This window comes from Anomaloglossus baeobatrachus, chromosome 1 (assembly GCF_048569485.1).
Source record: "Anomaloglossus baeobatrachus isolate aAnoBae1 chromosome 1, aAnoBae1.hap1, whole genome shotgun sequence".
NCBI lineage: Eukaryota > Metazoa > Chordata > Amphibia > Anura > Aromobatidae > Anomaloglossus > Anomaloglossus baeobatrachus.
The window spans coordinates 216923507-216947759 of record NC_134353.1 but is presented as its reverse complement, the minus strand read 5'-3'; the positions used below and the strand labels follow the sequence as shown (position 1 = coordinate 216947759).

At 49.4% G+C, this 24253-nt stretch overlaps 1 protein-coding gene across 1 annotated transcript in view; it reads left to right on the top strand.

The window, feature by feature from the left end:
• ABCE1 (ATP binding cassette subfamily E member 1) overlaps positions 1-24253 on the top strand; it is a 95401-nt gene that overhangs the window by 50745 nt on the left and 20403 nt on the right. The window contains exons 4-11 of the mRNA XM_075348092.1: positions 6594-6691; positions 8344-8461; positions 8760-8897; positions 9061-9130; positions 13174-13270; positions 13366-13455; positions 14552-14673; positions 24028-24249. Of these exons, the coding sequence (XP_075204207.1) occupies positions 6594-6691; positions 8344-8461; positions 8760-8897; positions 9061-9130; positions 13174-13270; positions 13366-13455; positions 14552-14673; positions 24028-24249 (955 nt within the window). The remainder of the gene's footprint in view (positions 1-6593; positions 6692-8343; positions 8462-8759; positions 8898-9060; positions 9131-13173; positions 13271-13365; positions 13456-14551; positions 14674-24027; positions 24250-24253) is intronic.

Genomic DNA, 24253 nt, shown 5'->3' with positions numbered 1-24253 from the left:
AGGAATATACACCCAGAACTGCTCGTGGTTCTGTGTGCATATTGCACCTGACAGGTTCTATTTAATGAATTTGGCACCGCAATATCTATACTCCAATCTATTACATTTCTGTTGCCCTGTATACCACTTCTGTGCCTTTAAATTGGGACGAATTTGCTGGCTCTGCTTGGCCACACCCCTCCTAGTTAAGCTACGCCCATTTTAAGAAAGGTGTCACAGCTGGCAAAATGGTTGCAAAACCACTAAGGCCATTTCACACATCCGGCATTTCGCCGGATCCGGCACGCATGCAGTACAGTAGATTTATTTACAGTGGAAGTGTAACACCATGCGGATATGTGCTTCATGCACAACCACATTTGTCCGCATGGTCTCGCGCTTCCACTGTAAATGACTGTATTGTACTGCATGCGTGCCGGATCCGGTGAAATGCCGGATGTGTGAAACTGGCCTAAGTCGTAACTTTCTTCATCGTTCCTTATGGGAGACCCAGACCATGGGTGTATAGCTTCTGCCTCCGGAGGACACACAAAGTACTACACTAAAAAAGTGTAGCTCCTCTGTCCGAGCATATACACCCCCTGGATGACAAATCCAACCAGTTCAATGCTTTGTGTTCAGGAGGTCACACACATACATGCATTCTCATCTGAATTTTGATTTTTGATTTCAAAGATTTGGAAGAAAAGCGGGTCCAATCTGGACTCCCGGCATGTCCCTTCTCACCCCACTGTGTCGGCGGTGCTGTTAAGGTTGATTTTACAAGGCTGGAGCCTTCACATGCCGCGCTCCTTCACCATCCCCTGAGGCTCTGGCTTGAAGTGGGAGCCATCACGGTTCTCACTGCTTTGCAGGAGACCGGTCTCCATCCGCAGCCCTTTCAGGTTCCTGCCGGACGGAGCGCTCACCCCCCAGGGACCTGGCCCTGCGTCTCATAAGCTAAGTATTGAGACGTTATTCAGGGGTCCCTTGTACATTTATTGTGGGGAGAGTGTGTTTTGTTCACTTTGCTGTGATTTCCGGCCGGTTCTCTGGTTTTTTCCTGAGAACCGCGCCGAGGGTGCCTGCTCGTCGGCCGCATGGAAAAATCTAGGCCCCGGCTTCAGATGCGGCCTTGTTTCGTTTTCAGTGCCCCTGCATGTCAGTCATGCAGGGGAACAGTGCGGCACTGCCCACCGGCCGTTCAGCAGAGGGGAGGACACTCCTCTGAGGAGATGTTCCCCTCCCCTGTATATCTCCTTAGCCCTCCGGTTCCCGCTCCTGGACTAAACCCCGCCCCCCTCCTCACTCCGGCGCCATTTTATCAGCGTTCTCACACTGATCGGCGCTGGCTGCTGCAGCTCTGCATCTGCTGGGGGTCCGAGCTGTGGAATCCGGAGGGCACACAAAAAGCGGTCTGGTAAGCCACAACCTCTGGTTGTGGACTTTATTATACACTCTCTGGGGGTCATTCTGAAGGAGTGTGTTCTTTACTGCAGAGCCTCCACCTCAGCAGCATGTCTCTCACTAGGAGCAAGGCTGCAAGGCTATACTCTATATGCACTGCATGTAAGCTCATACTGCATGAACCGAGCACATATCCACATTGTGATGCCTGCTCTAACATGGTGGTGCCTCAGCCTGGAGCCTCCCCAGGGGTCTCTCCGGCTGCTCCAGCCCCGGTGGCTGAACCCCCGGCTTGGGTAGCATCGTTTTCTAAAGCTATCTCCCAGTCTTTTGCCGACTCCATGGGACAGCTGTCCCGGACTCTGCTGACCATGCATCAGCCCCCTTCTCAGGGCGCCTCTGCTGCTCCGACTCGCTCTGCAGAGCTCACAGAGGATTTTTTATCTGTTCCCGGACCCCGTCCTCCTAAACGGAGACGCAGGGACTCTTCTCCCTCCTCGTCCCACGGCTCTGATTCACGAGCTGAATTGCAGGGCGAGGAGGATGCCTTTACTGTGGGCTCGGACGCTACCTCTATGTACCCCATTGATCTATCTGACGGTGATGCGGATGTTAGTGACTTGATTGCGTCCATTAACTCCGTTCTGAACCTCAATCCACCAGTGTCAGAGGAACAAGCCTCTCTGGTAGAAAAACACCAGTTTACCTCACCTAAGAGAGCAAGGAGTATGTTTTTTAACCACTCCAGTTTTCAGGCCACTGTGACCAAGCCCAGGGCCTGTCCTGACAAACGCTTCCCAAAGCGTAGTTCTGATGACCGTTTTCCCTTTCCACCAGACGTGGTCAAGGAGTGGGCTCAGTCACCAAACGTGGATCTTCCGGTGTCTAGAATCTCAGCCCGGACAGTTGTATCTGTGGCCGATGGCACCTCACTTAAGGATCCCACTGACCGCCAGGTTGACCTTCTGGCCAAATCTGTATATGAGGCGGCAGGGGCCTCGTTCTCCCCGTCCTTTGCAGCAGTGTGGGCTCTTAAGGCAGTCTCTGCTTCTCTGGCGGAGATACATTCCCTCGCCAGGGACTCTATACCCGAAATGGTTGCCTTAACTTCCCAGGCTTCGGCTTTTTCATCCTATGCCATGTCTGCCATTCTGGGGGCTTCTCACCGCACGGCGGTGGCTTCCGCTAATTCACTCGCGATCCGCAGGATCTTGTGGCTTCGAGAATGGAAAGCAGACTCTTCTTCCAAGAAGTACCTTGCTGGGCTCCCCTTTGCTGGGTCCCGGCTGTTCGGTGAACAACTGGATGAAATTATTAAGGAAGCTACTGGCGGGAAGAGTACTTCCTTGCCACAAACTAAAACCAGGAAACCTGTCCAGGGCAGGAACCAGTCGAGGTTTCGTTCCTTTCGTTCCTCTAACTGGTCATCCTCTAAGCCTTCAGCTTCGTCCACTAACTCAGCCAAGGATCGAAAACCCAGCTGGCGCGCGAAGCCGCGTCCTCAGAAGAACGGAGGAGCCGCTGCCACTAAGGCAGCCTCCTCTTGACTATCTGGCTGCGCCAGCAACGTCCTTGGTCGGTGGCAGGCTCTCCCACTTTGGCGACGTGTGGTTTCAACACGTCTCCGATCAGTGGGTGCGGGATATCATCTCCCACGGCTACAGGATAGAATTTTCTTCCAGCCCGCCAAACAGATTTTTTCTGTCCACTCCCCCCTGCTCCAAAGCCGCCGCCTTCTCACAGGCCGTGGCATCCTTGCAGGCCAACGGAGTAATTGTTCCGGTTCCCGCCCGGGAACGGTTCAGAGGTTTCTACTCAAACCTCTTCCTAGTCCCCAAGAAGGACGGTTCCTTCCGACCCATCCTGGATCTCAAGCTTCTCAACAAGCATGTTCAGGTGCGGCACTTTCGCATGGAATCTCTGCGATCGGTCATTGCCTCAATGACCCAAGGAGATTTTCTAGCATCCATCGACATCAGAGATGCCTATCTGCATGTGCCAATTGCAGTTTCACACCAGCGTTGGCTACGTTTTGCAATCGGAGAGGAACATTTCCAATTCGTGGCTCTCCCCTTCGGGTTAGCCACGGCCCTTCGTGTATTCACCAAGGTCATGGCAGCAGTGGTTGCGGTTCTGCACCTCCAGGGGTTGGCAGTGATTCCTTACCTGGACGACCTTCTAGTCAAGGCTTCATCCAGTGCAGACTGTCAGCGGAGTGTCTCGCTCACTCTCGCCACGCTTGTTCATTTCGGGTGGCTTGTCAATCTGCCCAAGTCCACTCTGACCCCGACCCAGAAACTTACGTACCTAAGGATGCAATTCGAGACTCTGCCGGCACTTGTGAAGCTGCCCTTAGTCAAACAGCAGTCCCTTCATCTGGCGGTGCGTTCTCTGTTGAAGCCCCGCCGTCATTCCATCAGGCACCTCATGCAGGTGCTGGGTCAGATGGTGGCGTCAATGGAAGCGGTTCCCTTTGCCCAGTTCCATCTGCGTCCTCTGCAGCTGGACATTCTCCGCTTTTGGGACAAGCGGACCTCTTCTTTGCACAGGCTAGTGGCTCTGTCGCCACAGACCAGGAGCTCTCTTCAGTGGTGGCTTCGGCCCCTCTCTCTCTCTCAGTGACGCTCCTTCCTGACTCCGTCCTGGGTGATCCTCACCACGGACGCCAGTCTCTCCGGCTGGGGAGCAGTATTTCTCCACCACCGAGCACAGGGCACTTGGACTCCGTCCGAATCAGCTCTCTCGATCAATGTGCTGGAAATCAGGGCTGTACTCCTAGCTCTCGTAGCCTTTCACCACCTGTTGGCGGGCAAGCACATTCGAGTCCAGTCGGACAACGCGACAGCAGTTGCCTACATCAATCACCAGGGCGGGACTCGCAGCCGCCTGGCGATGTTGGAGGTTCAACGCATCCTTCAGTGGACGGAGGACTCCAAGTCCACCATATCCGCAGTCCACATCCCAGGCGTAGAAAACTGGGAGGCAGATTATCTCAGCCGTCAAACCGTGGACAGCGGCGAGTGGACCCTGCATCCGGCAGTGTTCCGGTCAATCTGCCGCAAGTGGGGCACTCCGGAAGTGGATCTAATGGCATCCCGGCACAACAACAAGGTCCCGGTTTACGTGGCTCGTTCCCACGATCCTCAGGCCTTGGCAGCGGACGCGCTGGTTCAAGATTGGTCCCAGTTCCGTCTGGCCTACGTGTTTCCCCCTCTAGCTCTCTTGCCCAGAGTCCTGCGCAAGATCAGAATGGAGAGCCGTCGGGTCATAATCATTGCTCCAGACTGGGCCAGGCGAGCTTGGTACCCAGACCTGCTCCGTCTGTCCGTACAAATGCCGTGGCATCTCCCGGACCGCCCAGACCTTCTCTCTCAAGGTCCGTTTTTCCGCCAGAATTCTGCGGCTCTCAGATTGACGGCGTGGCTCTTGAGTCCTGGATCCTGACGGCTTCAGGCATTCCTTCCGAGGTCATCTCCACTATGACTCAGGCTCGGAAGTCTTCCTCGGCCAGGATTTACCACAGGACTTGGAGGATTTTCCTGTCCTGGTGTCGCTCTTCCGGCCATGCTCCTTGGCCGTTTTCTTTGCCAACCATCCTGTCCTTTCTACAGTCCGGTCTGCAGCTAGGACTATCCCTCAATTCCCTCAAGGGACAGGTCTCTGCTCTGTCAGTGTTGTTCCAGCGGCGTATCGCCCGACTGGCTCAGGTGCGCACCTTCATGCAGGGCGCATCTCACATCATTCCTCCTTACCGGCGGCCTTTGGATCCCTGGGACCTTAATCTGGTCCTCACGGCCTTACAGAAACCCCCCTTTGAACCTCTTAGGGAGGTTTCTTTGTTTCGACTTTCACAGAAAGTGGTCTTTCTGGTGGCCATAACTTCTCTCAGGAGAGTCTCTGATTTGGCTGCGCTCTCTTCGGAGTCACCCTTTTTTGTTTTCCACCAAGACAAGGTGGTTCTCCGTCCGACTCCGGACTTTCTCCCTAAGGTGGTGTCTCCTTTCCACCTTAACCAGGACATTTCATTGCCTTCCCTTTGTCCGGCCCCTGTACATCGCTTTGAGAAAGCGTTGCATACCTTGGATTTGGTGCGGGCGCTCCGGATCTATGTGTCACGCACCGCCGCTCTTAGGCGGTGCACCTCTCTTTTTGTGCTAACCACGGGTCAGCGCAAGGGTCTCTCGGCTTCTAAACCGACCCTAGCTCGTTGGATTAGGTTGGCCATATCCGATGCCTACCAATGTTCTCAGGTGCCTCCCCCGCCAGGGATTAAGGCGCACTAGACCAGAGCTGTCGGTGCCTCCTGGGCTTTCAGGCACCAGGCTACGGCTCAGCAAGTCTGTCAGGCTGCCACTTGGTCTAGTCTGCACACCTTTTCGAAGCACTACCAAGTGCATGCTCATGCTTCGGCAGATGCGAGCTTGGGCAGACTCATTCTTCAGGCGGCTGTCGCCCATTTGTGAAGTTAGGTTTTGCCTACTTCTCAGTTTCTGTTTATTTCCCACCCATGGACTGCTTTGAGACGTCCCATGGTCTGGGTCTCCCATAAGGAACGATGAAGAAAAAGAGAATTTTGTTTACTTACCGTAAATTCTTTTTCTTATAGTTCCGACATGGGAGACCCAGCACCCTCCCTGTTGCCTCTTGGCAGTTCTTGTTCCGTGTGTTTTTCACCGGCTGTTGTTGTAGACAGAGGTTCCGGTTATTCCGGGTTTTACTCTATCTCTACTTATGGGTGGATGTTCTCCTTCAGCTTTTGCACTGAACTGGTTGGATTTGTCATCCAGGGGGTGTATATGCTCGGAGGGAGGAGCTACACTTTTAGTGTAGTACTTTGTGTGTCCTCCGGAGGCAGAAGCTATACACCCATGGTCTGGGTCTCCCATGTCGGAACTATAAGAAAAAGAATTTACGGTAAGTAAACAAAATTCTCTTTTTTTTTTTTTCTGCAAGCAGAAGTTACAAACCTATATTGCAATATTTAAAAGCGGTTTTCCAGCAGAATTCTGGGGAAAACTGATGAATCGACTCCACAGTATGTAGTGCATTTATGGCAATATAGACCTCAAAGTAACATCTGGCTGGAAAAAACATACAAGAGCTTCATTACAATAAGGCTAATTTCATATGTTTTTTATTTTTTTTTTTTATGTATTTTAAACTTATGTTGCATTTTTGAGGCTAAATTGGATTTACAATTTTAACAGAAATGTCCTTTTGGCGCCTTGTCCATTGTTAATCTGCCAAGCAACTTGGAGAAGGAAACCACCCACAGATATTGTGCCAATGCCTTTAAGCTTCACAGGTAAGAATAATAGGAGAAATATCAATGACATATAAATGATGGATTAAGTAGTTGTTGGATAAGATTAGGAAAAAGCTTCTGCTCCACTGAGTGCCACTCTTGTGTATAAACTCCTGACTTGGGTTACATCTCCAGACCCACTCCAGAGTAAAGCTATCTCTCAAGTAGGGAGGAGAGCGCGGACTTTTGTTTCATCAGACAAAGCCCTTTTAGGCCACTTGCACACGTTCAGTATTTGGTAAGTTTTTTTTACATCCAGTATTGGGAAGCCAAATCCCGGAAAGCAACAATCTGAGGAAAGGTATAAGGCTGGGGCCACACGGGGATTACTGTGATCACCTCGCATGACACTCTGCTCACGCTGGCAGCACAGCAGAGCTGGGTGTCATGCGAGTGTCCCTGCGACTGAGGTCCGATCATGCGAGCGGACCTCAGCTGCGAGGGGCGGGCAGGCTCTGAGGAGGGGAGGGAGGGATTTATCTCCCTCTCTGCTCCGTAGCCGGCTATTGCCATTCTCGGACTGCACTCGCGGTACACCGGGTGTACTGCGAGTGCAGTGCGATGTTTCTCTCGCCCCATTGACTTGAATGGGTGCGAGAGAAACAATGATCGCATTACATGCAGCATGCTGCCATTGTTTTCTCGGTCCGACTGGGGCTGAGAAAATATTCGCTCATATGTGCTGACACATAGGCTAATATTGGTCCGAGTGGAATGCGATGTTTTATCGCATTCCACTCGCACCGTTTTTCTTGGCGTGTGTCTTAGACCTAAGTAGAAGCATTTTTTTTCCAACTCCTAGTTTTGGCTTACAAATACTGAGGTAGAAAACTCATCAAAAACTCAATGTGTCGGTATATCCACAACTTCAATAAAATGAATAAATGGACTTGCTTAGCACCTTAAGGCAGGTAGTTGCTACCTACCTGCCTGTTGTGCCGAGCTCCATTTGCTGGTGATAAAGCTGCTTTCGCTGATGTTGCGTGAACAGAGCGGCGTCTTCTCATCCACTCTGGTCTGTAAACTGGGTGGGACAGCCGACGTCTAGCTCATTGACAGCCAGCAATTGAGGAGGCGGCTGTCAATCAATATGATGTTGGCAGTCCCACCCCATCTACAGAGCAGAAAAGAAGCTGCTGTTCTGTTGATGAAGCTACTGTATTGCCAGCAGGAGAAGTCTGTGACAAATTTATTTGTTTTTTCAGTCCTGGATGTACCTATTATCTTGTCTACGTCAAGATTATTCCCATCTGAGAGAGGTGTTTTTTGGTTTTTATTTGTTGTCCTTTTTTTTTTTTTTTTTTTTTTGCAAACATACTTATTAACCTAGCAACTTTTGCAACTTGCTTATTAAAATTTGACTCAGTTCTCAGTTACACAGAGCAGCAGGACTACATGGCAGAAGACACCTAGTCCTTTAGTGATGATCTCCTACTGATAACAGTTTTTTTGTTTTTTGTTTTGTTTTTTTTCTTTGAACACAAAGCCCAGTAAGTGATACATTACTGGAATCAGGGTCTCTGTCTCTACATCAGGCTGCTCTCAGATTACATTGCAAAATCCTGATGACAAATTCCCTCTAAATGAAATAAATTATATATATCTCTATTTTCTCCATAAAGTATTAATACTACAGCTAATTCTCCCTACAGATTGCCTATTCCCCGGCCTGGTGAGGTGCTTGGACTTGTTGGCACCAATGGTATTGGAAAATCAACTGCATTGAAAATTCTGGCTGGAAAACAAAAACCTAATCTTGGGAAGTATGATGTAAGTAAAAACAAATCTATTTTCTGGGGGTTTTTTTTATGTTGTCCGCTTTGATGTCTGGAACTTTGTGTGCATTATTATCACATTGACCTCCCAATTCTGGATTTTTTTTTTTTAAAATTTGCTTTAAATCCAGATTTTACAGCAGCATTAGGGAGAAATGTAGGAATTCTGGTGATGGGGAATTTTCGCTTTTAGGGCAGGTTATTAGCCTTTTCTAATTAACACCTCTGGATCATATAATTGTAATTTTGCATGTGCTTGTGTGTTATACAACTCATGACTTTTGTCATTATAGGACCCCCCGGATTGGCAAGAAATTTTGACTTATTTTAGGGGATCAGAGCTACAGAACTATTTCACCAAGATTCTGGAGGATGACTTGAAAGCCATCATTAAGCCTCAATATGTGGACCAAATTCCAAAAGCTGCAAAAGTTAGTGTGCAGTTTTTTTATATTTTATCGGGGGACAGTTATGGCTAACGTGTAGGAAAGTGCTGCTAATATTTTATATCTATTGCTCTTTTAAATTCTCCTCCGGATGTAAATGGACTGTTTTCAATGTAAAAAGGGTAATGTAAAATATTTGTTTTCAAAGGGCCCAGTGGGGACCATTTTGGATCGTAAGGATGAAACCAGGACCCAGACAATTGTCTGTGAACAGCTTGGTAAGTACTGTAAGGATATGGAAGCTGAAAACATTTTAAGCAAGGTATAGACTTAAAGGGAATCTGTCACCACTTTGACCTTTTTACACTGTTAATATGGGCATATATGTTATAGAATGCTGACCATAGTCTTACCTTTATGTCTCATATCAGATGCTTTGTTATGGGTAAATCATCATCTTTTATCACTAATATAAATGAGCTCTTCCAGGCTATGGGGGCCGATGTTGCCTGGAAGATAACTCCACCTCCAGAGCGTATTTTAAATAAAGGGGCATTACCAGTGGGAATCAAGTGACTGACACAGAACAGGAGAAATGAAATTTGATATAATCACACAGCTCTGCAGTGAGAGCAGAGAGCGGCCATCACACGAGTAACGCCCCATTTGTTTAAAGTAATCTCTGGAGGCGGAGAAATCTTCCAGGCGGCATTCGCCCCATAGTCTGGAAGAGCTCAGTTACATAAAGTGATAAAAGATGATATTTCCACAACAAGGTATCTGATATCAGGCCGACAGGTATGACTTTTTTCAGCATTCTATAACCTGGATGCCCATATAAACAGTTTAAAAAGGTCAAAGTGGTGACAGATTCCCTTTAAAAAGAATCAGCAGGTTTTTGCTACCTCATCTGACAGCAGCATGATGTAGGCAGAGAGATCCTGAATGCAACGATGTATCATTTAGATTACAGGGTGTAGCCGTTCTGGCAGAATAGTAATTTTTAGATTTAGCCATGTAGTAGAGCTGATTGTCCTATCCCGCCCACAGCAGGCTCTCTATAGAGATTGTACATTGACAGTGAGGTGCCAATCAGAGGGGGGGAGGTGCCAGACTGGTGTCTCCCTTACATTATAGTCAGAGCAATGAGAAGTCCTGGTGGTCATACAAACATAGAAAATGAACAACAGATTGGATGTGGACAACACAGGCATCCCTGAATTCTCTGTTAACCTTTGCAGCATGCATAGCAAAAACCTGCTGATAGATTCCCTTTAAATTTTCATACTTTTAAACATGTGTCTTGATATCAGTGGCTTTCAGCCATCTTGGTAGCAATTTATCACCAGTGGAATAAAGGATCTGGCAAGTTTGAAAGGGTATTCCAGCCTAATAAAGTGATCCATCGATTCCAAGCTCTCCCCATGGCCAAAAGGCTGTGAATTCATCTGCAGTGAGGCACTGTGATACATGATGAAGATAGCGGAGCACGATATTCATGGTACCTGTGCAACCTGCCAATCAGTTGTTTGGCTGCAGTCTTTCAGCCCCAAGACACACTTGCACATGTTTCCCATTATTGTTAATGGTGGACAGCTCAGTAGTAGAGCCAACACAAATCTAAAAGTTGCTTACCTATCCAGTGGCTCGATAACTTATTTAGGCTTGAATACCCCTTCAAATCCAACGTTGCCAGCTTCTACTCGTCCCTTTATGACTGCTCTTGGGACTATAGACAGATGTAAGTTCTCACCCAGTTTTCAGCAGAAATATCGCCTTGACACATTGTCATTATAATTTTTAAGAATAGTGCAAATGTTGACTAGTCTATGGTAACTCATCAAACTGTTGGCAGAACTTTGACATGATTGCAGAGAGATGAAATGCTTGCACACTCGCCCAGGTTTTGTGAAACATATAGTTGCGCAGAAAATTTGCAACATATTTTTTTACGCCTTCCTGGCTAGCTGTAACAACTATTTTGAAAAACCAATAGAGGACATGGCCAAGCGCGGTTGACAAGTTAGTCCTTGATAAGAGTCAGCAAAATAATACACAAAAGAAAACCTCTTCGCAAAAAGTAAGAATATTTTTATTAAATACAATTATACAACAAGAGGAAAAATAATCAATAGATTAAATATACCAAGAATAATATATAGGAAAAAAAAGTCAGGTGAACAGGAGTCCCGAGAAAAAACACCAGTGAACCCCATGGTGAAAGATACAGCCCAAATAAAGCATCATACTACAATTTAAAGGGGTGGTTCACCCATATTTTTTTATTGTTTAGATCGATATTATATTGAGAAACAATGTTTCTCTCAAATACCTTGTGTTGGCAATAGTGCCTGTGAGAGGCGCTATTGCAGACCGCTGTTCCCCGTCCAGTGACGTCTCCGTCAAATGCTGCACACGTCGCAGCCGGCTGTATTCTACCTCACATTGAGCTGTCAGCATTGTTTCACCGCTATCGCAGCCCATATGCTCCCTGCTCCCCCTCCCCCTCCTCCCCCCACCCTCTCCCTTCACCCTCCTCCCCTCTCCCTCACCCCCCTCCCTCCTCCCCTCTCCCTCACCCCTCTCCCTCCTCCCCTCTCCCTCACCCTCCTCCCCTCTCCCTCACCCCCCTCCCTCCTCCCCTCTCCCTCACCCCCCTCCCTCCTCCCCTCTCCCTCACCCCCCTCCCTCCTCCCCTCTCCCTCACCCCCCTCCCTCCTCCCCTCTCCCTCACCCTCCTCCCTCACCGCCCTCCCTCCTCCCTCACCCTCCTCCCCTCTCCCTCACCCCCCTCCCTCCTCCCCTCTCCCTCCTCCCCTCTCCTTCACCCCCCTCCCTCCTCCCCTCTCCCTCACCCTCCTCCCTCACCCCCCTCCCTCCTCCCCTCTCCCTCCTCCCTCACCCCCCTCCCTCCTCCCTCACCCCCCTCCCTCCTCCCTCACCCCCCTCCCTCCTCCCTCACCCCCCTCCCTCCTCCCTCACCCCCTTCCCTCCTCCCTCACCCCCTTCCCTCCTCCCTCACCCCCTTCCCTCCTCCCTCACCCCCTTCCCTCCTCCCTCACCCCCCTCCCTCCTCACTCTCCCACCTCCTCCCTCCCTCTCCCTCCTCCCCCCTCCCTCCCTCCTTGCATGTCAATTATTCGTGCGGCATTACCTGCGGATGTCCTGGCCCTCCGCTATGGAGATAGAGGCCAGGACGTCCGCAGGTAAGCCGCATGAATGTCCGCATGTTTCCCGCAGCTATTCCGCTGTAATCTAGCAGCTAAAAATAGCTGCGGACGTCGGCGGGCAGCTGCGGGAAACGTGCTCGTACCTGCGGATACATTCGCAGGTACGAGTGCCCGTGGGCACATAGCCTAATCCTTGATCAGAGTAGATCTGTTGTGGTGCTGCACAGCAGCTGAAAAATACACCAGTCACTAAGAGGCATACATCTTTTAATGAATTTGGCACATCCTACTCCAGCACACCCTTCTTTAAGGCCGGTGAATAAAACACCAGTCTTGATGAATCAAGGCTATGGTCTCCATTCATCAAGATTACGAGTGAATCAGGATCGTCTGACAAGTGGCATATGCCTTGCTAGAATTTTCCTCCTGCAGTGGACTGGAGTAAGGCTGTGACGTAAGAAACTCATCATGAACTAGATGCCCCTGTCGCACTCCTATTTTGGCACAACTTGGTGAACCTGGTGTTAAAATGCCAAAAGATGCAGGATATTGCAACTTTTCCTAGCTATGTACAACACCAGAGTTCTGGCATAATCGTTTGATTGCTCTCAGGCCGGTTCATCAATCTTTTGGTCGGCTGGCTAACACATTACCAAGCCTTTTTTTCTTCAGGAATGGCGCTATGAAATAACTATGCAGGACACTTTAAAATGTTGATTAACCTTTGTCAGGCTGCATAATTTTGCCAAAATTTCTCGACCCCTTATCTCGGAAGGGGGTGGAGATATTTTATTGAAATTTGGCCAATATATTCTGGACCAAAACTGCTGAGATATCACAAAATTTCAGCCCTCTACGGCTTTTCGGAAAAAAAAAATATATTGCAATTTAAAAAGGGAATAGTTACAATTGTACCTACTCAGCCGGACGAAGGTTAAAAAAGAATTTACTCCTAATGAACGGAGTCTCTTATGAGGTGTCAGAATATTCTAGCCACAGATTTGTAATCAGATGTGTTATAGGTGTACATAGCTATGCTACAGGAGCCGTTCTAGAGCAAACAAATCATTCATATCTGCAACCAAGGGCAAAATTATTAGGATGCTGTTCACATTATATATTGTTATAATCCCTTTATTGATTTGTCTTAGATCTTACTCATCTGAGGGATCGAAATGTGGAGGACCTTTCCGGAGGAGAGCTTCAGAGATTTGCCTGTGCTGTCGTCTGTATCCAGAAAGCTGATATGTAAGAACAGCGAATATTTACGTACTTAGCAAGACGTGTCCACAAGTCATTATTAACAGCAATATAAATAAAGATTTATTGTATTCATTTCACAGCTTCATGTTTGATGAACCATCCAGTTATTTAGATGTGAAGCAGCGTCTTAAAGCTGCTATTACCATCAGATCTCTCATCGATCCCGACCGGTAAGAGAACGATCCTGTTCACAAGATTAATCTAGTCATTTCAGGTTAAGAGTAGCCGAGCTACAGAGACGCTTTTCTCTTCTGTCAGGATAGTGTAATTGAAGTTGTGAAAAAAATATTATGAAGTTTGTATATATAAAAAAAAAAAAAACAATTTTCCAAGATCCGTAACGGTTTTATTTTTCGGACTCTGGGGCTAAGTGATGGTTTATTTTTTGCACCCTAAGCAAATGTTTTTACTGATACCATTTTTGGGTAAATGTGATGTTTCAGTCACCTCATATCGCATTAGCACTGTACAGCAGAAAGGCTGATTTCCTATGAACGCCGGCATGAAGCTGGCGTTCACAGGAACTCCGACATGGCCGACACAGGTCATCAGCTGACCCCCCCCCCATCGGTGTTGCCGATTGGAGATGGAAATGGCGCGCTCTCCATCGGCATGTGTCAAATCCCGCTTTCAAAAATTGACAGCAGGATTTAACTGCTCAACAGCTACTCAGCTGTTAGAGGCACATGTCGGCTGATTTATATTGGAACAATGTGGCCTCAACGAGTGAACCTACATCAAAGGCAGGGAGATGACATACCAGTACATCTTAGGTCGGTAGGGGGTTAATTGCAAGTAGGTCAAGGTTCTGAGACCCCTTCTGATCTCTCAAAAACACCTCGAAAGGTGGCCAGTTCAGAAGAACACAGCACCTGTCTTAGCCCCCTGTGCTTACGACTGCACCCATTTTCCAATGTATGTGAGTCCATAGGGTTCTTCTCACCAGCTTTGGTCACATTAGGTGCACAGTCTGTGAGGGGATCGAAAGAACACAATGGGTGCTATCCCAAGTTTGTAGGCATTATATCTTGGCACAGGAGCAATTTAAAATGATTCCGGTTGTTAATGTGTTAGGTTTGTGATCTAATAAATTTAGGCTATGTTCACCTGTCCAGTAATCATCCATTAGAACGGATCCAGTAGTAATTTTTAAAAATGTCAAAAGATTGCTGCTGGAACCGTTCTAACTGATGATTACTGGACGTGTGAATATAGCCTAAGGTTTAAACTTGGGACATGACAGTGATAATTATTTCTGCTTTTCAGTTATATTATTGTCGTAGAGCATGATCTGAGTGTCCTCGATTATCTCTCAGACTTCATTTGCTGCTTGTACGGTGTTCCAAGTGCTTATGGTGTGGTCACTATGCCTTTCAGCGTCAGAGAAGGTAGGTTTTACTTTAACAATTAGGAGTAAAGGTATGTGTATTTTGTATTGGCCTAGTTAATATTATGAATGCCTATATTAAAGAGAATCTGTCAGAAGGTATTTTCTCCCTAATCTAACCGCATCAAGATGTAGGCAAAGAGATTCTGTATCTATTGATGTATCACTTAGATTAGTGGCTGCAGCTGTTCTGACACAGTGAAAGATTTTATTTTTTGTATGTAGCAGAGCTCTGGGAGCTGCCCCCTTGCACACCAGGCTTTCAGTGTACATTCCCATAGACAGAAGCTGCTAATTACAGAGGGGATGGGTCTGAGGAGCTCAGTGCTCCTCAGACCCACTAATGATAAAGCTAAGAGGCTTACTTAACATTAGGGTAAACAAAAGCAGACTTTGAGATAAGAAATAGCTGGTAGTAAACTACATATTAACCCTTACAGCATGTGGACTTCAGATTACATAGCAAAAATGTCCTCACAGAGGAGTTCCTTTTAAGGCCTTGTGCGCACTTGCCGTTTTTTCCCACGGATTTCCTGCGGATTTGCTGCATGTTTCGCTGCATGTTATGTTCATAACATCTCTGCAGTGATTCACCAGCAAAACCTATGGGAAAAAAAAAATGTTGTGTGCACTATGCGGATTTTGACAGCTGCATGTTTTGCTGCGGGATTCCCGCAGCAAAAACAATTGCATGTCACTTCTTTTCCGCATGTCGCTGTGGGATTTCACTCCATTGACTGCCATGTAATCGTGATATCCCGCAGGGAATAACGCAGGCAGCAAATTCTGTGCGGTTCATTGCGTTTTCCGACGTTATTCCCTCCGGTATTTCGCGGTTTACCTGCGGTAATCTTCATCGCTGCCTGCGGTTTGCAGGGAAGTGATGTCATTATGACAGGAAGAGGAAGCGGAACATAGAGTAAACACAGACATCACAGACACAGACATAGAACACACACATATCACACTCACACACAGACATATAGAATACACACAGAAATCAAACGGACATATAGAAAACAAACACGTGGGCTCCGCCGTATTTTTACCGTCCAGCCGAGGTAAGTACACCGCGGCGGCCCGCTATTTTCAGGCTGGGGAGGGCGAGGGACCGGGTTAATGCCCCCTCCTCCCGCAGCCGAGAATATCAGCCCGCAGCTGCCCCGGGACTGTCGTATCTATTATTCGGCAGTCCCAGAGTGTCCCTGGCTCTTCCAGATGCCGTGATGCGGTGGCTATCTAGGTAATAATGAGTTAAATGACAGCGGATCGCCGCCATTTAAGTCCAGGCTTGATCATGGCAGCGTCTATGTGACATAAGTAAAGTAAAAAAAAACACACACCAAAAAATCCTTTATTTTATATAAAACAGAAAAAAGCCCCTGGTTCACCCCTTTATTAACCCCCCGAAACACACCGCTCCGGCGTAATCCACGTCCTGCGATGCTTGCATCCAGCCGCGACTGACACACAGCGCTGAATGAATGCAGCCTCGCAACGAGACTACAGAGGTAATTACCGGTCATTTCCCACGGCCGGTAATATGAACACACTACCGCCGGGAGAAATGCAGCGTCTGCTCACAGGGACTCTATCTATCCTTCTATCTGTCTTCTATTGTTCTATCTGTCTATTTATCTGTCTATCTCAGAAGGAAATTTTTTTTTTTTTTTTCCCCAATGTGCTTTATTGCATTGAATGCATTAAAGTACATGTACCAACCCGCATGCGGCAATACCGCGGCAAACCGCATGCGGTTTTCGGGTGCGGTTTGCCACGTTTTTTTTTTTACCCGGGTGCGGTAATCTCTTCAGACCCTGCGGAATTTTCTTTAGAAAATTCCGTTTTCCAGTGCGCGCAGGGCCTAAAGCTGGATTCACATCAGCGGGTTTTTTTTGCCTTCAGGCAAAAAAACGCAAACTGCATGTGACTGGATTCTGCTGAATTTCAGTTGAACGCATGCAAACGCAAGTGTTATTTACTGGATCCTGTGACTTGCAGTTTGAGTCATGTGGTCGGGAATGAGCTGAATGGGGCTGGGCGGGCATTAAAGTCAAGTGATCGGCAGTGAGCTGAATCTGCCATGACAGCGTGGATGCAGCTCTGTACGAGTGAGGGGGGGGTGAGGTAAGGGTGGGGTGAGTGAGGGGGGGCGGGTGTGAGGGAGGGGTGAGGGGGTGTGGGAGGAGGGGGGTGTGGGTGAGAGTGATATTCAGGCCATGTTCTGTACAGCAAACAGGATCCTTCCTGCAGCATACAACCGCAACTATTCAAACTGGATCCGGTGCCCAATAAAATACATAGCAGCTACTGCCACAATGTACAGAATCCAGTGAGTTGCAGTTTTTGCAACAAGTTGCGTTTTTGATAAAAGGTAAAAAACTGCAACTCACCAGATCATGACACTAACGCACGCAAACGCATGTTGCCACAAGTCCATTGACATTGCATTGAGCAGACAACAGATCCTGTAAGATGCGTTTTGCGTTTTTTTTTGGCCAACCGGCAAAAAACCGCTGATGTGAAACCAGCCTAAAGGGCTTATCCAGGATGACTTTTTTTATTTATTTTTTATATATAATATGGGCCTAAGAACTAACGGGCAGGTAGTTGCTAACTACCTGCTTGTTCAGCCCAGTGCCAATATTTGCTAGCACAGAGTGGTCGCTGACTGCTCCTGGGTGATTCTCCAGCTTTCGTTGACATTACATTGATAGAAGAGCGGCTTTAGTTCTGCTCCTTTGATGGGGCGTGACTGTTAATGTCATGCTGATTGACAGTCAGCTCTACATACCTAACTGCTGTTGGCCGGCTGTCAATCAGCATGACATTCTACTCATGTACTGTTGACATAGCAGCCGGAAGAAGAGGAGCTAATCTGTTAATGTGGAGCAGCTGAATCGTCAGCAGGAGTGGCCATTGACAACTCTGAGCCGGCATCGGGTAGAATAGACAGGTAGTTAGAAACTATCTGCATGTTAGTTTATAGGCTCATACTTGAAAAATAATATAGCCCTAGATTACCTCTTCAAATGTTTTGATGCGTAATTATTTTCCAATGCCTTCTATTTGCAATATCCTTAATAATATAGAAGCACCACGCCAGCGGTTTTTCATTTCTGCACTATAGTGATTCTCTTTAAATGTAATTCCCTGCCTTATACTCTGTCCTCCGCCATCATCTTTTTCCATCGTTGCTCCTTTCAGTCTTAGGTGATTTGTGATCCGCCGACTGCTCTAGTTTTCATGCAGCGCGCTAGAGGTCACAAATCAATAATGGTCTTTGAGAGCATCGTTCTGGCTTTCATAGAGATGCACTGAGACCTTGTGTCATGACTTTTGGCCAGTCAGCACAAGATGGCTCCACGGGAGCAGAGAGGCATCAAAAAGGGATTACAAATGCTGGAGGTTGAATGTAAGAAGGGACAATGGACTTAGATTTAAAGCACCACTCCAGCACTAAAAAAAAAAATGCGCAGGAGTGGTGCTGTAAGCATATTGTCACCCAGTGTATGGTTAATCAAACTTTCTTTATCGTTCCTATGGGAGACCCAGACATTGGGTGTATAGCTTCTGCCTCCGGAGGACACACAAAGTACTACACTAAAAAAGTGTAGCTCCTCCCTCTGAGCATATACACCCCCTGGATAACCAAATCTAGCCAGTTCATTGCTTTGTGTTCAGGAGGCATACATCCACACATGCATCTCATCTGATTTTTCATTTTGGAAAGTTTTTGAAGAAAAGCGGGTCCAAGCCTGGACTCCCGGCATGTCCCTTCTCACACCACTGTGTCGGCGGTGTTGTTAAGGTTGATTCCAGGGCTGGAGCCTTACATGCCCTGCTCCTTCACCATCCCTCGGGCTCTGGCTTGAAGTGGGAGCCAGCACGGTTCTCCCTGCTTTGCAGGAGGCCGGTCTCCATCCGCAGCCCTTCAGGATCCTGCTGGACGGAGCCCTCATCCCCAGGGACTTGAAACCCTGCGTCTCACAAGCTAAGTATCTGAGACGTTTATGTTCGGGGGGTCCCTTGTACTTTATCGTTGGGGAGAGTGTGCTGTGTAACTGTTCTGACATTTCCGGCCGGTTCTCTGGTTGTCACCTGAGAACCGCGCCGATGGAGCCTGCGCGCCGGCCGCATCGCTTAAACTTAGGCCCCGGCTTCGCCTGAGGCCTAGTTTCGATTTCACTGCCCTTGCATGTCAATCATGCAGAGGGACAGTGCGGCTCCGCCCAGCGGCCGTTCGGCACAGGGGAGGGACACTCCTCTCTGAGTAAATGTCCCCTCCCCTGTAAATCTCCTTGGCCCTCCAGATCCCGCTCTCAGAGTAGGTCCCGCCCCCTCTCCTCGCTCCGGCGCCATTTTATCAGCGTTCTCACAGCGATCGGCGCTGGCTGCAGCATCCCTGCTAATCTGTCTGGGGGTCCGGGCTGTGGGATCTGGAGGGCACACAAACGGTCTGGTAAGCCACAACCTCCGGTTGTGGACCTGCTTATATACTCTCTGGGGGTCATTCTGGCTCAGAGCCCCCACTTCAGCAGCATGTCTCACACAAGGAGCAAGGCTGTACTCAATATGCACTGCATGTAAGCTCATACTGCCTGAGCCGAGCACATATCCACATTGTGATGCCTGCTCTAACCTGACAATGCCTCAGCCTGGAATCGCACCCACAGTGGTCCCTCCAGCTGCTCCGGCTCCGGTGGCTGAACCCCCGGCTTGGGTAGAATCCTTCTCCTCCCAGTCTTTTGCCGACTCCATGGGACAGCTGTCCCGGACTTTGCTGAACATGCATCAGCCCCCTTCTCAGGGTGCCTCTGCTGCTAGGGCTCTCTCAGCGGAGCTCACAGAGGATTCTTCATCTGGTCCCAGACCCCGTCCTCCTAAGAGGAGACGCAGGGCTCCCTCTCTTTCCTCGTCCCGCGGCTCTGATTCAAGAGCTGACTCGCAGGACGAGGAGGATGCCGTTACTGGGGGCTCGGAGGCGGCCTCCATGTGCCCCATTGATCTGTCCGAAAGTGACTCAGATGTTAGTGATTTGATTGCGTCCATTAATTCTGTACTGGACCTCAATCCGCCAGTATCAGAGGAGCAACCCTCTCTGGCAGAAAAGCACCAGTTTACCTTGTCTAAGAGGACAAGGAGTGTGTTCTTTAACCACTCCAGTTTTCAGGCCACTGTGACCAAGCCTAGGGCCTGTCCTGACAAACGCTTCCCAAAGCGTGGTTCTGATGACCGTTTTCCCTTTCCACCTGAGGTGGTCAAGGAGTGGGCTCATTCACCAAAGGTAGACCCTCCGGTGTCTAGACTCTCAGCCCGGACAGTTGTATCAGTGGCTGACGGCACCTCCCTTAAAGATTCCACTGACCGCCAGGTTGACCTTCTGGCCAAATCTGTATATGAGGCGGCAGGGGCCTCGTTCTCCCCATCTTTTGCAGCAGTGTGGGCTCTCACAGCCATCTCTGCTTCTCTAGAGGAGATGCATTCCCTCAGCAGGGAATCTATGCCTGAAATGGTTGCCTTAACTTCCCAAGCTTCAGCTTTTTCATCCTATGCCATGTCTGCCATGCTGGAAGCTTCTCACCGCACTGCGGTGGCTTCAGCTAATTCCCTCGCTATCCGCAGGATCTTGTGGCTTCGAGAGTGTAAGGCAGACGCTTCTTCAAAGAAGTACGTTGCTGGGCTCCCTTTTGCTGGGTCCAGGCTGTTCGGTGAACAACTGGATGAAATTATTAAGGAAGCTACTGGCGGGAAGAGTACTTCCATGCCACAAACTAAAACCAGAAAGCCTGTCCAGGGCAGGAACCAGTCGAGGTTTCGTTCCTTTCGTTCCTCCAACTGGTCGTCCTCTAAGCCCTCGGCCTCGTCCACTAACTCAGCCAAGGACCAAAAACCCAACTGACGCACGAAGCCGCGTCCTAAGAAGACCGCAGGAGCTGCTGCCACTAAGGCAGCCTCCTCTTGACTATCTGGCCACGCCAGCAACGTCCTTGGTCGGTGGCAGGCTCTCCCACTTTGGCGACGTGTGGTTTCAACACGTCTCCGATCAGTGGGTGCGGGATATCATCTCCCACAGCTACAGGATAGAATTCTCTTCCAGCCTGCCAAACAGATTTTTTCTGTCAACTCCCCCCTGCTCCAAGGCCGCCGCCTTCTCTCAGGCCGTGGCATCCTTGCAGGCCAACGGAGTAATTGTACCGGTTCCCGCCCGGGAACGGTTCAGAGGTTTCTACTCAAATCTCTTCCTAGTTCCCAAAAAGGACGGTTCCTTCCGGCCCATCCTGGATCTCAAGCTTCTCAACAAGCATGTTCAGGTGCGGCATTTTCGCATGGAGTCTCTGCGATCAGTCATTGCCTCAATGACCCAAGGAGATTTCCTGGCATCCATCGACATCAGAGATGCCTATCTGCATGTGCCAATTGCAGTTTCACACCAGCGTTGGCTACGTTTTGCAATCGGAGAGGAACATTTCCAATTCGTGGCTCTCCCCTTCGGGTTAGCCACGGCCCCTCGAGTATTCACCAAGGTCATGGCAGCAGTGGTTGCGGTTCTGCACCTCCAGGGGTTGGCAGTGATTCCTTACCTGGACGACCTTCTAGTCAAGGCTTCATCCAGTGCAGACTGTCAGCGGAGTGTCTCGCTCACTCTCGCCACTCTAGTCCAATTCGGGTGGCTTGTCAATCTGCCCAAATCCACTCTGACTCCGACCCAGAAGCTCACGTACCTAGGGATGCAATTCGAGACTCTGACGGCACTTGTGAAGCTGCCCTTAGTCAAACAGCAGTCCCTCCATCTGGCGGTGCGCTCTTTGCTGAGGCCCCGCCGTCATTCCATCAGGCACCTAATGCAGGTGCTGGGTCAGATGGTGGCGTCAATGGAGGCGGTTCCCTTTGCCCAGTTCCATCTGCGTCCTCTACAGCTGGACATTCTCCGCCTTTGGGACAAACAGACTTCCTCCTTGCACAGGTTAGTGGCTCTGTCGGCACAGACCAGGGGCTCCCTTCAGTGGTGGCTTCGGCCCCTCTCTCTGTCTCAGGGACGCTCCTTCCTGGCCCCGTCCTGGTTGATCCTCACCACGGATGCCAGTCTATCCGGCTGGGGAGCGGTATATCTCCACCACAGAGCGCAGGGCACTAGGACTCCGTCCGAATCAGCCCTCTCGATCAATGTGCTGGAAACTAGCTCTCTTAGCCTTTCACCAACTGTTGGCGGGCAAGCACTTCCGAGTCCAGTCAGACAACGCGACAGCGGTTGCCTACATCAATCACCAAGGCGGGACACGCAGCCGCCTGGCAATGTTGGAGGTTCAACGCATCCTTCAGTGGACGGAGGACTCCAAGTCCACCATATCCGCAGTCCACATCCCAGGCGTGGAAAACTGGGAGGCAGATTATCTCAGCCGTCAAACCGTGGACAGTGGCGAGTGGTCCCTGCATCCGGCAGTGTTTCGGTCAATCTGCCGCAAGTGGGGCACTCCGGAAGTGGATCTAATGGCATCCCGGCACAACAACAAGGTTCCGGTTTACGTGGCTCGCTCCCACGATCCTCTGGCCTTTGCAGCGGACGCTCTGGTTCAAGATTGGTCCCAGTTTCATCTGTCCTACGTGTTTCCCCCTCTAGCTCTCTTGCCCAGAGTCCTGCGCAAGATCAGAATGGAGGGCCGTCGGGTCATCCTCATTGCTCCGGACTGGCCCAGGCGAGCTTGGTACCCAGACCTGCTCCATCTGTCCGTAGAGGTGCCGTGGCATCTCCCGGACCGTCCAGACCTTCTCTCACAAGGTCCGTTTTTCCGCCAGAATTCTGCGGCTCTCAGATTGTCGGCGTGGCTCTTGAGTCCTGGATCTTGACGACTTCTGGTATTCCTCCTGAAGTCATCTCCACTATGACTCGGGCTCGGAAGTCTTCCTCGGCCAAAATCTATCACAGGACCTGGAGAATTTTCCTGTCCTGGTGTCGCTCTTCCGGCCATGCTCCTTGGCCTTTTTCCTTGCCGACCCTTCTGTCCTTTCTACAGTCCGGTCTGCAGCTAGGACTATCCCTCAATTCCCTCAAGGGACAGGTCTCGGCTCTGTCAGTGTTGTTCCAGCGGCGTATCGCCCGGCTGGCTCAGGTGCGCACCTTCATGCAGGGCGCGTCTCACATCATTCCTCCTTACCGGCGGCCCTTGGATCCCTGGGACCTCAATCTGGTCCTCACGGCCTTGCAGAAACCCCCCTTTGAGCCTTTTAGGGAAGTTTCTTTGTCTCGTCTTTCACAGAAAGTGGTCTTTCTAGTGGCCATAACTTCCCTCAGGAGAGTCTCTGATTTGGCTGCGCTCTCTTCGGAGTCACCTTTTTTGGTTTTTCATCAAGACAAGGTGGTTCTCCGTCCAACTCCGGACTTTCTCCCTAAGGTGGTTTCTCCTTTCCACCTTAACCAGGACATTTCCCTGCCTTCCTTTTGTCCAGCTCCTGTTCATCGCTTTGAAAAAGCGTTGCGTACTCTGGATCTGGTGCGGGCGCTCCGGATCTATGTGTCTCGCACCGCTGTTCTTAGGCGGTGCACCTCTCTTTTTGTGCTAACCACAGGTCGGCGTAAGGGCCTCTCGGCTTCTAAGCCGACCTTAGCTCGTTGGATTAGGTCGGCCATTTCCGATGCCTACCACTGTACTCAGGTGCCTCCCCCGCCGGGTATCAAGGCACACTCGACCAGAGCTGTCGGTGCCTCTTGGGCTTTCAGGCACCAGGCTACGGCTCAGCAGGTCTGTCAGGCTGCCACTTGGACTAGTCTGCATACGTTTTCAAAGCACTACCAAGTGCATGCTCATGCTTCGGCAGATGCGAGCTTGGGCAGACGCATCCTTCAGACGGCTGTCGCCCATTTGTGAAGTTAGGTTCCGCCTACTTCACAGTTTTCTGTTTATTCCCACCCATGGACTGCTTTGAGACGTCCCGATGTCTGGGTCTCCCATAGGAACGATAAAGAAAAAGAGAATTTTGTTTACTTACCGTAAATTCTTTTTCTTATAGTTCCGTATTGGGAGACCCAGCACCCTCCCTGTTGCCTGTTGGCAGTTTCTTGTTCCGCGTGTTATCACCGGCTGTTGTTGTAGACAGAGGCTCCGGTTGTTCCGGTTCTTGTTCTATCTCTACTTGTGGGTGGCTATTCTCCTTCAGCTTTTGTACTAAACTGGCTAGATTTGGTTATCCAGGGGGGGTGTATATGCTCAGAGGGAGGAGCTACACTTTTTTAGTGTAGTACTTTGTGTGTCCTCCGGAGGCAGAAGCTATACACCCAATGTCTGGGTCTCCCAATACGGAACTATAAGAAAAAGAATTTACGGTAAGTAAACAATTCTTTTTTTTGTTCTTTCAGGCATCAACATCTTCTTGGATGGCTACGTTCCAACTGAAAATTTAAGGTTCAGAGACTGCTCTTTGGTGTTCAAGGTAGCTGAAACTGCCACCGAGGAAGAGATTAAGAAGATGTGCATGTACAAATATCCATCCATGAGGAAACAGATGGGAGAGTTCCAGCTGAGGATTGTTGCTGGAGAGTTCACAGACTCTGAGATCATGGTCATGTTGGGGGAGAATGGTGA